This window comes from Acomys minous (assembly GCF_964271855.1).
Source record: "Acomys minous genome assembly, chromosome: 14".
NCBI classification, from domain to species: Eukaryota; Metazoa; Chordata; class Mammalia; order Rodentia; family Muridae; genus Acomys; species Acomys minous.
In genome coordinates, this window is record NC_140496.1 from 20,973,844 (window position 1) to 20,989,174 (window position 15,331).

Consider the following 15,331-nt stretch of genomic DNA (forward strand, 5'->3'; position numbering starts at 1 on the left):
TTATTTCTGCTGATCAATCTCTAATTAATTGTTTAGCTTATAGAAGGCAGGCAATGCTTGCACTGAAGCAAATTTGTCCCTGGGTTTAACTGAAATGACAAGTTTATCACTCAGCAGAAAATGTGGTACTTGACTTCCACACTTTCTATTCCAAATGCTCCACTCCAGAGATTCTTAACAGCAACAGTGGAAGCAGGAAATGAGTGCTTGATTTGTATTTTCATGTTCATTGTAGGGGAGCCCAGTTTGGCTGGTGCAAGGAACAGAATTTCTGAAACACTGCTCTCCATTCCCCACAAATGTCCTGCGCCTCCTGTATTAGCAATGAAAAAAAAATGAGCAACAAGAAATACCTGACAGAGGGGCTGGAGAGATGGCTCAGCGGTTACGAGTACTGACTGTTCTTCCAGAGGTCATGAGTTCAAATCCCAGCAATCTCATGGTGGCTCACAACCATCTATAATGTGATCTGATGCCCTCTTCTAGCCTGCAAACAGCACTGTATACTATTAATAAATAAATCTTTGAAAGAAAGAAAGAGGAAGAAAGAAGAAATATCTGATAGATTGACACTGTAACTGCAAAAATATTTTTCTATTGCTTTAGCATAAAGAGAGCTTTCACGACTGCCGTGGAGAAATGAGTGAAGACTCCTAGGATCAAGGTATGCTGCTTGTAAAAACTGGAGAGCACCCTTTAAATGAAATGTTAAACTCTAAGAGTGGCATTTTATGGACAAGTAAGGCCATGATTAGTTCAGATTTTACCTTAATGTCACAAGAGGATTCAAGAATGGGTAAAGTATGAGGAGGGGAAGGCAAAACCAACCGCCAGTGCTTACAGTCCTTTAAAGAAGCTTTGTAACTGAACAGTTCAGAGCAGCAGAGAAGCAAGACAGAAGAGCTAATTAAACACACACCCTGGATGTCAGGGCAACAGAAGGCAGACACTGCCGCATGAGCAACCTCCTGATTTGAAAGAATTCTTGTGCCCAGGCCAATCTGAATTGCTGCGTTAAACCTGCTCATTATTTCCTGGCTCAATGAAGAATGAGCATCTAGAGGGAAGAAAGGAGAGTCTCTATTGTGTCCACAAAGAGCTAAGAGACACTTAGACTTCTATCCCTCCAAGCCAGAGGGCATGGAAGAACCTTCTAAAGGACAGGGATCAAGGGAGGCAGTAAGAGAACATGGGCGTGGCCCCGCCCTGCCTATGGGAAGAAGAGAAGAAGGCTTCCGTGCAGTCTTCTTGGTACCTAAGTAAGGCCAAGCACATTAAGGATTTCAAATATTTAAATACTAAACTTTTTGATTTGGCTGCATCAGTGAGTAAACTAGGAAGGGTGGGGCACGATTTGGGCATACAAAATTTTAAAAATTTATTTGAGGAAATGGGGACAGAAAAGAAGGCCTTTATATTACAGATAAAGAGAGAACCTGTAGAAAAATAATTTAATCAGAGTATTTACCATCTTTTGTTTTGTTTTGTTTTGTTTTTCCAAGACAGGGTTTCTCTGTGTAGCCTTGGCTGTCCTGGACTCGCTTTGTACACCAGGCTGGCCTCGAACTCACAGCAATTCACCTGCCTCTGCCTCACTGGGATTAAAGGCGTGGGCCACCACGCCTGGTTTATCATCTGTTTTACATAAGTAAGAATAAGATGTTTTCCCAAACTGAACCATAAGCTAATTTCTTTCAAAACCACAATAAACATACTTTGGAGTCTCAATAGGCAAGCGTCCAGAGCGTGACAATGCTTCCTCCTGGGTTGAGGAGCTGCCTCTGCCATTAAAGACTTTTCTTTTTCCTGACAAAATTCCAAATTCCTTAAACATAAAATGTGGGGGGCCAGGCGTGGTGATATATACCTTTAGTTCCAGCACTGGGGAAGCAGAGGCAGGTGGATTTCTGTGAGTTTGAGGCCAGCCTGGTCTACGGGGCACAGGAAAGCCAGGGCTGTTACACAGAAAAAAAATTTGTTTAGATAAAAGTAAACATCAACTCACAGAGATCCATGTGCTTCTGCCTCCACAGTGCTGGGATTAAAGGTGGGTATCACTAACCTCTGGCTCTCTAGGTCTCTCTTAGCCTTTATTTTATACGAGTGGGTGTCTGCCTACATGAATGTCATCAGTGCACCATGTGTACACAGTGTCAGCAGAAGCCAGAAAAGGATGCTGGATCCCTGGGACTACCATGTAGTTGCTGGGAACCAAAATCAGGTCCTCTGGAAGAGCGACTGAGTTCGTAACCACTGAGCCATCTCTTCAGGTATTTTTAACTTCTCTTATTAAAATTATTATTACTTTTTTTTTTTCCGAGACAAGGTTTCTCTGTGTAGCCTTGACTGTCCTGACTCACTCTGAAGACTAGGCTGGCCTTGAACTCACAGCAATTGCCTGCCTCTGCCTCCCAAGTGCTGGGATTAAAGAAAGGGGTGTGTGCCACCACCACCCAGCCATTAAAATTATTTTTAAAGGCAATTGTACTCAAGTAAATAGAAAGAGAAATATTGAAACACAGAAGACAAAGTAATGACTTCTTACCTTTTTACCATCTTTAGGTTTAAGGTCACTCTGTTTAAAGAGAGAGAGAGAGAGAACAATGTTCAAGCTGCATCTAGATGACCCTAGCAATGCGTTAGCTCCCACTCCTCAGGCTTCAGCTCCACCCTTTAGCATTTCAGGATCCCCTATTAGAATGCTAGGCACAAAGGTCTGACAGGTCCACAGTAAACACCTTCAGCAAGGTAACCAAGCCAGGCTCACCTCGAACTCACAGAGACCTGCCTGCCTCTGCCTCCCCAACCAAACCACTATTTTAAGAATAGGTGTCATTAATTATAAAAATCAATCAATAAAAGTCAGACAAAACCCACTTTCCTTGGCTTTTCCAGTACAATCTGCCACACAGGACAGTTTGATGATTCTGGAAAAAGCCTGGCCTGAGAGCTAGGCTGAATGAATTTCTACTCCAAATCCTTCCTTGTCTCATCCTGCCAGCGGCTGTCCAGCAGTCATCTCTGCATAAGTGTCTGCGTTCTATGACAGTTCTTACCGGATGGACATCACCAATGTAGTACTGCTTTAGCATTTCCCTGGCATCAGGGGAGTGGCCGACATCTTCGAAGCTTTCAGTTGCATCAGCACCAGCTTGTTCCAGCAGAACCTCTTCCCCACCAGGATGCTACAAGAAAATAGCAATTGCTAAATAGAGGGCTCTCTGAAAAGCAGACTGGAGGTTTCTTTCCATCGCCATTCTTCCTCTCCCTTTAAAGGAACAAACTGCGTGCCACCTGCAAGGCGCATCAGGACCAACACAGCAGCAGGTTCTACAATGTCCTGGCCCAACTGCATAATACTCATAGTAACTGATTTCCTGTGTCAACATTAAAATAGCAACAAAACAACAAAAACCACAAGTAAAAACTCCAGAATTATGCCAGGGGTGGTAGCGCAGGCCTTTAATCTCAGCACTCGGGAGGCAGAGGCAGGTGGATTGCTGTGAGTTTGAGGCCAGCCTGGTCTACAAAGTAAGTCCAGGATAGCCAAGACTAACACAGAGGGATCCTATGTCAAAAAACCAAAAAACAAAACAAAACAAAACAAAAAGCCTCCAGAATTTCTGGAACTCTTTATTCTACTTTTGATATTTTTCTTTCTTTTTCCTCCTCCTCCCCTACTGCTCCTGTTTGAGATGGAGTCTCATGTGGTGCAGCTGATCTGGAACTTGATATACAGACAGCCCAGGTCCCTTAAAAGCCGGACGGGTCTTCCTGTCTCCTGGGATCACAGGTGTGGGCACCACATGTACACTAATGAGGTGCGGGAAGCCCCATGTGTGCCACTCTCTCCCAAATGAGCCATGTTCTTACCCATTCTCTTTCTCATTTCTTTAAAAAACAAAACAACAACAACAACAAAAACAAAAACTCTTGTGCATATGTGTGTCTATGCAAGAAGTCCTCCTATGTCAGCGTCCTGAGTGGCTATTCTTACAACTTTTCTGTGAGTTTAAAAATGCTTTCTGGGAGCTGGAGCGATGGCTCAGAGGTTAAGAGCACTGTCTGCTCTTCCAGAGATCCTAAAGTTCAATTCCCAGCAACCACATGGTGGCTCACAAAAATCCACAATGAAATGTAGTGCCTTCTTCTGGCAGGCAGGCACACATGCAGGCAGAACACTGTATACATAATAAATAAACCTTTAAAAAATAAATAATAAAACAAAATTATTTATTTGTTTGTTTGTTTCTTTTGAGACAGGGTTTCTCTGTGTAGCTTTGGCTGTCTTGGACTCACTTTATAGACCAGGCTGGCCTCCAATTCAGTGATCTGTCTGCCTCTGCCTCCTAGAGTGCTGGGATTAGAGGCATGATCCACCATTATCTGGCTAAAAATTGTTTTCTTTTCTTTTCTTTTCTTTTTTTCTTTTCCCTTTTGGTTTTTCAAGACAGGGTTTCTCTGTGTATCCTTAGCTGTCCTGAACTCTTTTTGTAGACCAGGCTGGCCTCAAACTCACAGCAATCCGCCTGCCTCTGCCTCCCAAGTGCTGGGATTAAAGGGTGCGCCACCACATCTGGCAATAAATACATCTTTAGCAGAAGAGGAGGGGGAGGAGGAAGAGGAGGAGGAGGAGGAGGAGGAAGAAGAAGAAGAAGAAGAAGAAGAAAAAGAAGAAAATCTACAAAGAATCTGTAAGTAGCTGGGTATGTTCACCTGAGTTTGTTCACCAGAATCTACAAAGCAGAAGAAAGAAAGAGACTCCAGAAACTTTTCCTACTTAATACTATATATGAAGTTCGTGCCACTGAATTGTGCAGGTAAAGGTGGTTAAAACAAAGAGCTAAGGGTCTATAGCTGGGTCAATCCTCAATGTGGAAAATTGTAAAAAGGCTAAAGTAAGACAGACAGACAGATCAGTTAGTGTTATAAAAGAGAATCTAAATTTACATACCAATAGTTAACATAAGCCCCAAATTTGCTATTTGTTGGGTGTTGCTCTGGTGCTCTGTATATTCAGATGCTAACTTCTGGAACCCAAAATCTGGATGCAATCCAGACAAGTGCATTCTCACATACATTGAACTTTGCCCCCCAGTAATCTCTGATTGATCAATAAATTGTCTAGGCAGCCATAGGCAGAGCTTCAGTTCCCAGACTTAGGGTCTCAGGTAGGGACCATGAGAGGAGACAGAGGAAGAAGGAGGAAGCTGCCATGGGGCAGTATGGACCGTAAGCACGTGACCATGAAGGCTGGCCCAATGGAGCAGAAGCAGCTCAAATGAAATATGCGGCAAGTAATTATTGGGGTACATGGTTGGGAAATAGCAGATTAGTTTAGGGGGTTAATATCTGCCCAGCTCTAGTACTTTAGTGATTATAAATCTAAAAGGTCACCTTGTCTTTTATTCAGGAATCAAACAGTCTAAAATGGCTTAGGAACCCCTAATAGATACTTGGTAGCGAGCTGGGCATGGTGGCACATCCTTTAATCCCAGCACTTGGGAGGCAGAGGCAGGCGGATCGCTGTGAGTTCGAGAACATCTTGGTCTACAAAGCGAGTCCAGGACAGCCAAGGCAACACAGAGAAACCCTGTCTCCAAAAATAAAAAAAAACAAACAAAGATACTTAGTAGCAAAGGGGGCATAGCAACACACACACACACACACACACACACACACACACACAAATAATTCTATTAGAGCTATTGTCTAAATGACAACCAAACAAGAGTGTGGGACTATCCTTAGTAATCTAGACCAGTTGTCTATACTAATTAAGCCTATTGGACAATAAAATATGTCTTCTTTGGCCTAGGGGTGCAGCTCAGTGGCAGTGTTCATCAAACATGCAGAAGCCCAGAGCTTCTTAGCACGGCAAAAACTCAACACCAATAATAACAAAGCTCACAAGGAGCCGGGGAGATGCCTCCACAGTTAAGAGCAGGACTCCTATTGGTGCACAGCGTCACACTGGGCACTACAGCAGCCTCTACAGGCTCTTGTACTCAAGTGCACAGATACACATACATACACAAAATTAAAAATAAATCTGGACAAAACAAATCACATAAAGAGGAGCTGGAGATACAGTTGTAGAATGTTTGCCTAGTAAGCCCAAAGTCCCTAATCCAGTCTCTACACCAAAACAAACAAAATTATACAATACATAATGTCCATTTTCTTTAGTGCCTACTCTGCATACAAATCTTTTGTGTTTGGCTTAGGGTTTTTGTTGTAGTTCAGACAGTTCTCAAATTCAAGATCTTCCCAATTCAGCTTAATAGGTGCAGGATTTTCAGATAAGAGACACCACAGCCGGCTTGCATTTAAATCTTAGAGAAGAAATAACTGTGTGGTCCATGTATTTCTAACTCAAGCAAAAGTAACCAAGTAAAACACTGTATAGCCATGAGAAAGCTTTATACTATCCTCTTGTGAAAGATCTTAGTCAATTGAACCATCCAAAGGAATATGTGGTGGGAATCAGAAATTGGTTTGTTTGTTTTTTTAAGACTTTATTTATTGTTTATGAGTGCTCTATTTGCACGTACACCTGTAGGCCAGAAGAGGGCATCATATCTCATCATAGATGGTTGTGAGCCACCATGTGGTTGCTGGGAATTGAACTCAGGACCTCTGGAAGAGCAGACAGTGCTCTTAACCGCTGAGCCATCTCTGCAGCCCCAGAAATAGTCTTAAATTCAATTTCTTTACTGAGTACTACTGATAGAAGACAGAAAAAAAAATCTGTGCTTTAATAAAGAAACGAAGGCCGGGCATGGTGGTGCATGCCTTTAGTCCCAGCACTTGGAAGGCAGAGGCAGGCGGATCTCTGTGAGTTCGAGGCCAGCCTGGTCTACAAAGCAAGTCCAAGACAGCGAGGGCTATACAGAGAAACCCTGTCTAGAAAAAAAAAAGAAACAAAAAAAAAGTTTTCTAAAAAGTCTAGATTATTAAGTCTATGGAAAGAACAGAGGACGGTTGTATTGGCAAGAGAATGTGAGGAATGATGAACACAGTATACAATTCTAGCTGGAAAAAAATTATTCAAGTTCTCTGTAGATGGAAATTCCATAAAGAGGCAATAAAAATATGACAATGGAACTCTACTAGAGACCACCTGACTTGGAAAATGGAACTGAGAAACATTAGCTTGAGGAAGCTGCAAAAACTAGGCTGGATGATAAAGAGCAATCTCTAGCCAAAACTGTAGCACCAAAGCCAAATACAAAGATTAAAGTGTGGTAGGGCAGAGAAAGATAACAGAGCTAGAGGCTGAAAGAAGGAAATGATGCCATTTGCTTGAGGATAAGAGGGAGCCTGGTAAAGCAGGGCTTACTGTTGCCTGGGAAACTAGCCTGATGCCAAAAGGTGTAACCTGGCAAGGTTGCCACACTACCCCAAGTCACAAATTCAGGTCTACAAATCCCAACATAATCTGATAACCTTACCCACCCCAGGCCCCATTGTTCCAGAGTCTCACAGGTTTGTCTATCTTCATAGAATGTCACAATTTTAATTAGCTAATTATTGTCGGTGAGGCACACACATGCCAAAGCACATCTGTGGCGGCTGGAGAACAACCCTGTGAAGTAGGTTCCCCTTCCCCTTCTCTAGGTCCAGGAACCAAATTCAGGGGGTCAGACTTGCACAAGTGCTCTCTCTACTAGCTCAGCCATTTAGAACCTACAATCATTATTTTCATTTAACGTCTTTCTTTCCCATTAGACTATAAACAGGAATAGGAACCACAGCTGTCGTCTATGTGATTGAGAACAGAGGGACACCTAAGACACAGGAAGACTAGGGAGCACTCACTCTGTCCTCATAGGTACATATATGCACACACAGTAGGCACATGCTTGCTTATGACCACACATAACATGAATAAGCAATTGAAGACAAAACCATTAATTAGGTCACCCTGCCTGTGCAGGGCCAGAGAGTAGTAGACTGCATTCTCTGCCTTTCTCAGGCAGAGCCACTGTCTCCTAGTATGACAGTAGCTACTTCAAAGCACCTGTCATTTAGCGTTCCAAAGACGCAGCTGGAATATGTGAAGTCCCAGGTTTGATCTCCACCACCAATAAATAAATGTTGCTGGAAACAGAATATCTTTGAGATATTGTGGTGGCTTAAATGAGAATGTTCTCCCACCGGCCACCTCCAAATATATGAATGCTTAGTCCCCAGTTAATGGAACTGTTTGGGAAGGATTGGGAGGTAGGGCCTTGTTGGGAGTGGGTGTGGCCTTGTTAGAGTGTGTGACTCTCAAAAGCCCACACCAGGTCCAGTCAGAGACAGACTGTCTCTCTGTCTCTGTCTCTCTGTCTTTGTGTCTCTGTCTCTCTCTGTGTCTCTGTCTCTGTCTCTCTCTGTGTCTCTCTGTCTCTGTCTCTGTGTCTCTGTCTCTCTCTGTGTCTCTGTCTCTCTCTGTGTCTGTCTCTCTCTGTGTCTGTCTCTCTGTCTCTGTCTCTCTCTGTGTCTGTGTCTCTCTGTCTCTCTCTGTGTCTGTCTCTCTGTCTCTCTGTCTCTCTGTGTCTCTGTGTCTCTGTCTCTCTCTGTGTCTGTGTCTCTCTGTCTCTCTCTGTGTCTGTCTCTCTGTCTCTCTGTCTCTGTCTCTCTGTCTCTCTGTCTCTGTCTCTCTGTCTCTGTCTCTGTCTCTCTCTGTGTCTGTGTCTCTCTGTCTCTCTCTGTGTCTCTGTGTCTCTGTGTCTCTGTCTCTGTCTCTCTGTCTCTCTCTGTGTCTCTGTCTCTCTGTCTCTCTCTGTGTCTCTGTGTCTCTGTCTCTGTGTCTGTGTCTCTCTCTCCCTACAACTGACCCTGCCCCTCTATCATTGTGTTCATGGACTGACCATCTGAAACTGTAAGCAAACCCTCGACTAAAGGCTTCCTTGTATAAGTTGCTTTGGTCATGGTATATTTTCAAAGCAATAGAACAGTAACTAAGATAGGTACACAGGCTTAAAAAAACAATCAGCAGCCAGGCTGGTGGCGCACACCTTTACTTCCACCTTTAGAGAGGGAGAGAAAAGGGGATCACTGTGAGTTCAAGGCCAGCCTGATCTACGTAGTAAGTTTCAGACCAGCCAAAGCTTCATAGTGAGAACTTGTCTCAAAAAAAAAAAAAAAAAACACAACAAATGAGCAGAACAGTGGTGGTGCACGCCTTTAATCCCAGCACTCAGGAGGCAGAGGCAGGTGGATCCCTGTGAGCTCGAGGCCAGCCTGATCTACAAAGTGAGTCCAGGACACCCAAGGCTACACGGAGAGACCCTGTCTCAAAAAACAAAAAACAATCAAACAAATGAAATAACAAAAAACAAACAAAACAAAAAAGCAATACAGCGGCTAAAGAGTTGGCTCAGTGACTAAAAGTGCTTACAGAGGATTCAAGTTTGGCTCCCAGCACCTTCATCAGGTAGCTCACAACTGCCTGGACTCTAGTTTAGGGGATACAACACCTAGTCTCCACAGGCACCCAGCGGGAGTTACCTACCAAGCTAGACATTTCCTGGCCTCTGCATAGTTCTCTGACTAAATCATCCTTCCTTACTGCAGCCAAGGAAGTCATCTTCTCATGAAGGCATTTCCAGAAAGTTCTTCCCCCAGTACTGGAAGCTGAATGCAAGGCCTTATGCACACCGTGTAGCTTTACCAATGAGCTAGATGCCTGGCCTGACTTTTTGTATGTTTCCTTCAGAGACAGAGACAGCATTTCAAATCATTTCATTTGGTTTTGTTTTCTTTTGTCTTCCCTAGAATGGAAACTTCAAGAGGCCAGGACTGAGTGCCGAGATTACAGAGTCACAAACCCAGCTTAAATCACTCTTCTGAGAAAGTGATTTACACAAGCCAGCTGCTTTACGTTCTTTCACTTCATTTAATTATTTTAGTTATGTGGAGTGTGTGTGCGTGTGGAGATCAAAGGACAATTTCAGTTTTCGCATTCCACCATGGATGCTGGGGCTTGAACTCAGACTGCCAGGCTTGCTTAGCAAATACTTTTACCCACTGAGTCATCTCACTGGCACAAGTGTTTTTACTTATGACACACAGGAAGAAAATAATTTCACATTATAAATTAATAAACAGCATATATATTTGTCATATTATGTATAGTTAGCTGAGTAAAGCTTCAGAAAAACAATACAGTAGATAATACAGATGCACTTTGGTATTTTCAGGCCAATATTTTAAAAAAATATTTTGACTATTTTTTTTCGTATGATTACTTTTCTAAACTACCAAACAGTGAAAAACAAAAAATAAAATCACTGAGCCAGGTGTGGTGGCACAAGCTTGTAATCCTAGAACTCAAGGAGGCAGAGGCAGGCAGATCTCTGTGAGTTCGTGGCCAGCCTGGTCTACAAAAGGAGTCAAGGACATCCAAGGCTACACAGAGAAATCATGTCTTGAAAAAACAGAAAACAAACCAACAATCAAAAACAAGCGCACTAATATAGGGATAAGGATGAAGCTTGGTAGTAGAGGGCTTGCCTAGCACACACAAAGCCCTGGGTCAGTCCCTAGCATCCCACAAACCATGTGGAAGCATACAACACTTGGTGAAGGCAAGAGGATCAGAAGTTCAGAGGTCATCTTCAACAACCTAGGAATCTGAGGCCTGTCTAGTATACATCACGCCTTGTTTTAAATTAACGCGCGCGCATACACACACACACACACACACACCCCAACAAGCAACGATATGTACTATTTTCATTTCTACATTTTAATAGATAAAACCAACAACAATGATTTTTTTAATGCAAAAGTAATCTGGTATAAGATATTACCAGTCGCAAGCCATCACAAACTCTAGTCATATCCCAGTGTAACCATAGTCATTAGCACAAAACCTGGCAACCCTATAGATTCAAGATAAAAGTCCCCTGGCTAATCCCAATGATTTCAGATTGGAAAGAGTCAGATGCAGATCAGTCCACGCCTTTCCCAGCTCCTCTAGCAGCAGCCCTATTTACTAAGTCCTAAAGGCCCCAAAACCCTGGCATCATCCTCAACTCCTTTTTCTTTCCCTTCTAGAATCAGTGCATCAAACACCATCAGAACATATGTACCCTTCTGATTAACACTAGTCTGGCCCAAGCAACTGTCCCTTGCCTTAATTACATCACCTTTCTTTTTTAACTGTGCTCTCCAAATCTACCTTTGTCCTCCACCATTGCTTTTTTCAATAGTGCTGTCAGAACAACCCAATTAAACATTAAATCACATTACATCATGCTTTGTCTCCAGTGATTTTCCATCTCAGAATAAAACTCAAAGCTTAGCCTAAGACATGATCATTCTGATCTGAGGTGCTACTACCCAGCCACTCAAGTCTCACCAATTGTCCCCAAACACGCCAGACATATTCCTACCTCCAGGCCTTCTGTGCCATCCCCCAGGAATGCTCCACTACAGACAGTCACATGGCTAGCCCCGTCACTTTACTGCTGGCCTTTAGTCACCTTTAGACACTATCTCTGGCCTCCATACCAAATGAATGTCAACCCCTCATCTTATGATCTCACCACACTCGACCAGACTATACCATCCTTTCTTCTTAATACTATTTACTTATCTACTATTTAACCATGGGATACGATTCGCGCATTTATTCTGTCTACTGTTTACTCCCTTGCCTTGCAGACTCTAGATGGTACAGGTTAGTTTATTCACCACTGTATCCTCAGTACCTAAAACAGTATCTGGCACCAAGCAAAGGTTTAATATTTGATTAAGTGGATAAATGAATAAGCTTGGACAGGGATAGAGATTATGGAACAGGTTAACCAGGAACAGCTAACTGCAAGCTGAGCATGGTGGTTCAGGCGTGTCATCTCAGCACTCAGGAAGGCGGAAGGACACAGGAGGACTGCAGCAAATGCAAGATCAGTCTGGGGACCGTAAAGCCAGTCTAGAATACAGATCAAACCTAGTCTTTAAAAAATAAATGAATGAATAATAATATAATAATAATAACAACAAAAGAAACAGCTAACTGCAAATACATCAGTACATCAAATTTCAAGGGAAGCCTTGTCTATCAGGCATCACCTCAAGCTACATCAGGGCATGGTGAACTAGACTGGGTCTAGTTTCCTTATCTGGGTCAGTCCAAATTCACTGCCTATGCTCCATCAATCAAGACATTCTGGGGAGTGGGCTGCCTACATATTATGCACTATGCTTTAACAGACAATGTATTTGAAGGCAAATGCCAAAAGACATAGTTAACACTAGGATTTTGAAGTAATAATATGTGGACAAAAGAAACCAAGGGACCTTCTAAGCCAGACTCCATTACTTGTATATGATCAGAATCTCACAGGAAATGTTTCTGGCACCCCTGTTAATATAATAGGTACCCATGTCACTCTCAACTAGTTGTTCTAAAACCGAAGCTGGGCCACCTGTAATCCCAGCACTCAGGAGGGCAGAGGCAGGCAGATCTCTGTGAGTTCAAGACCAGCCTCCTCTATATACTGAGTCCCCAAACAGCTAGAGCTAGGTAGAAAGAACCTGAGTTTAAAAAGAGAGAGAGAGAAAGGAAGGAAGGAAGGAAGGAAGGAAGGAAGGAAGGAAAAAGGCAGGGGTTGGGGGAGAGGCCGGCAGTGGCGTTAGACAGCTATAATTCTAGTACTTGGGAGGTAAAAGAAGGAGAATCAGGAGTTCGGGGCTATATAAGATCCTACCTCAAAATAACAAGCAAAACAACTGGTCTGGGGGTGTAGGGGTGAGATACAGTGGCACAGCGCGTACCCTGTATTCACCTAAGGACCTGGCTTCAAGCTGAAGGACCGCTTTTTTAAAAGGAAGAGCAAACCAGAGAGTCAGACATGGTACCATAGACTTGTAATTCCAGAGACTGAGATAGGAGGTCTACAAAGAGTTTAGTGCCCAGCCTGGGCTACAGAGTAAAATCCTGCCTCAACGACACTCAAGGGTAGAGTACTTTACTTGCCTAGCACGTGTGAGGGTGCTGGGTTCATTTCCTAACCTCGGGTATCAGAGCGAGCAGTCTACTATACAAATGTAAGACATTACCAAATTCTTAGGGAAAAAAATCATTAGCATAATGTCCTCTTTGCAAAACTTCACACTGAGACACTGGAGGGAAGGTCTGACTCTAGGAAAATAGTTCAGAAGTAGATGTTAACCTGACACACGCAAAGCCTTCATATGCAATATCCAACACCACATACAAAAAAAAAAAGAAATTAATTTTTCTCAGAACAAAGCAATAAGGGTGATTCATATTCTGAAACAAAATAAAATGATCACACAAATCCAACCTTCAAAACTAATCTTTAGTGCCCACTCATCACTGGTGCCCTGGGTTAAGAATGACAGCAAAGGGACAAGAGGGTACATCTTAGGGCAATGAAGATGCTCTCTTTCTTCACAGAGGTAATTACATAGTTGAATACACTTGTCAAACCTAAGGCTAGAAATGTTACTCAGTTGACAGAGTGTTAACCTGATAAGCATGAAGGACTGGCATGGCACACACACAAAAAATTAGAAGTTCAAGGGCAACATAACTACATAATCGAGATAAAGTCCAGCCTGGGATACATCAGAGTCTGTTACAGGAAGGGGAAAAAAAAAGTATCTGCTGCACAGCAGCCTCAAAGAGATCTTGAGTAATGGGATTTGATTTGAAGAGTTAAGAAAAGGGTTGAAAGGAAGGCAGTGGTGGCACACGCCTTTAATCCCAGCACTCAGGAGGCAGAGGCAGGCCGATCTCTGTGAGTTCGAGGCCAGCCTGGTCTACAGAGTGAGTCCAGGACAGCCAGGGCTACACTGAGAAACCCTGGAGAAAGAGAGAGAGAGGGGAGGGGAGGCGGGGGGAGAAAGAAAAAGAGGTTGAGGAATCAGAGATTTAGTTTAATGATAGAACACTTGCTTATTAATGTCCAAGGCCCAGGATTTATCCCTAATACCTCAAAAAGTTTTAAAAACAAAACAAAACAAACAAAAAAAGAGTGAGGGAATATATATACTCAATGGCAAAAAGGAGGGAAAAAAGTTCAATTCATGGCCTTCAGGCTTCTAAATCAACTCAAAGTAGGGGAGGGTAAATTTTTTAAAGAGAAACAAAACAAAACCAGGCTACCACACTTTAATCCCAGCACTCAGGAAGCAGAGGCAGGCAGATGTCCCTCAGTCAGAAACCAACTTGGTCTACACAGAGTTCCAGGCAGACAGGGTGACACAATCAGACCCTGTCTTTAACACACAAAAATCTACTGCCTGATACAAATACAGGAGTGGGCAGAATCTCCGCTCCGCTGGAGGGGGTGCACATTGGTTAAGAGCACACAGTACTTCCAGGAGGACCCAATCTCAGTACCCAACACCCCCATCAGGAGGCTCACGGCTGCTGTTACTCCAGCTCCCGAGGTTCTGACCTGTGGCCTCTACAGGCACCAAAACAGAGGTACACATGCCCAGCACACATACATAATTTGTGTTTTACTTTAAAAAAAAAAAAAATCTCAGCTTCAAGCTGGGCGTGGTGGCGCACGCCTTTAATCCCAGCACTCGGAAGGCAGAGGCAGGCGTATCGCTGTGAGTTTGAGGCCAGCCTGGTCTACAAGGCAAGTCCAGGACAGCCAGGGCTACACAGAGAAATTCTGTCTCGGGGAGGGGGGGCAGGGGAGAGAGGGGACAAAAAAAAAAAATCCCAGCTTCTCATCAAGAAAAGAAAAGCCCCAAAGGCGTTGCTTCCTAAAGCCTGCTTCCTGGAAATTAAGGAGCAAATCTGAACCGTCGTTAAGCGTATGCCCTCTCGGCCTCTGCGGGCCTCAGTTTCTCTTTGCGGAAAACGGAATGATAGTCTACCGTGTGACCTAGCTGTAAGTGTTCCATGCATTAAGAAACAAACGCACGCTGTCACCGGAGGGTCGCGGTCCCTTCCGGGTGCCTGACGGCTGCGCGTGGCCGCCTCCCCTTCACCCCGGCAAGCACGCGGGAACCTCCCGCCTCCTAAGCCCGCACCTCGCTGAGGAAGCGGGTGATATTGTAGACTCGCCCGTGGATCACCATCCACGTCTCTTCCGCGGAGTTTCGCTTCGCCACCTCCTCCAGCCGGTAGTAGGTGACGGAAGGGTCGCGGCCCTCGCCATTCCCGCCGCTGCCGCTGGCTTCTGAGGTCGCCATTGGGTCCGAGTCCCTCTCCGCCGCTATCTGAAGTTCCGCTAAGCCCTCGTCGGCTTCCGTAGCCGGGTAGAGCCTGGTCCGACGTCCAGCTAACCAATCAGCGTTGTCCGGCCCCCCCAACCTTGCCAATCAGATAGCCTGATTTTGGACTCGCGCC

The 15,331-nt window shown here is 44.0% G+C and overlaps 1 protein-coding gene across 2 annotated transcripts in view; it reads right to left on the reverse strand.

Moving 5' to 3' along the window:
• Positions 1-15,239, reverse strand: part of CYB5B (cytochrome b5 type B) — a 32,284-nt gene extending 17,045 nt beyond the window's left edge. Inside the window, exons 1-3 of one of the 2 annotated variants that reach the window (XM_084756975.1) lie at positions 15,013-15,237; positions 3,057-3,185; positions 2,546-2,575 (exon numbers count right to left, since the gene is read on the reverse strand). In XM_084756975.1, coding sequence (XP_084613101.1) covers positions 2,546-2,575; positions 3,057-3,185; positions 15,013-15,174 — 321 coding nt within the window. In that variant the 5' untranslated portion in view covers positions 15,175-15,237. Of the gene's footprint in view, positions 1-2,545; positions 2,576-3,056; positions 3,186-15,012 lie in introns of both variants that reach the window. The other variant, XM_084756976.1, reaches the window with a different exon arrangement.
• Between the last annotated feature and the right edge of the window lie 92 nt (positions 15,240-15,331).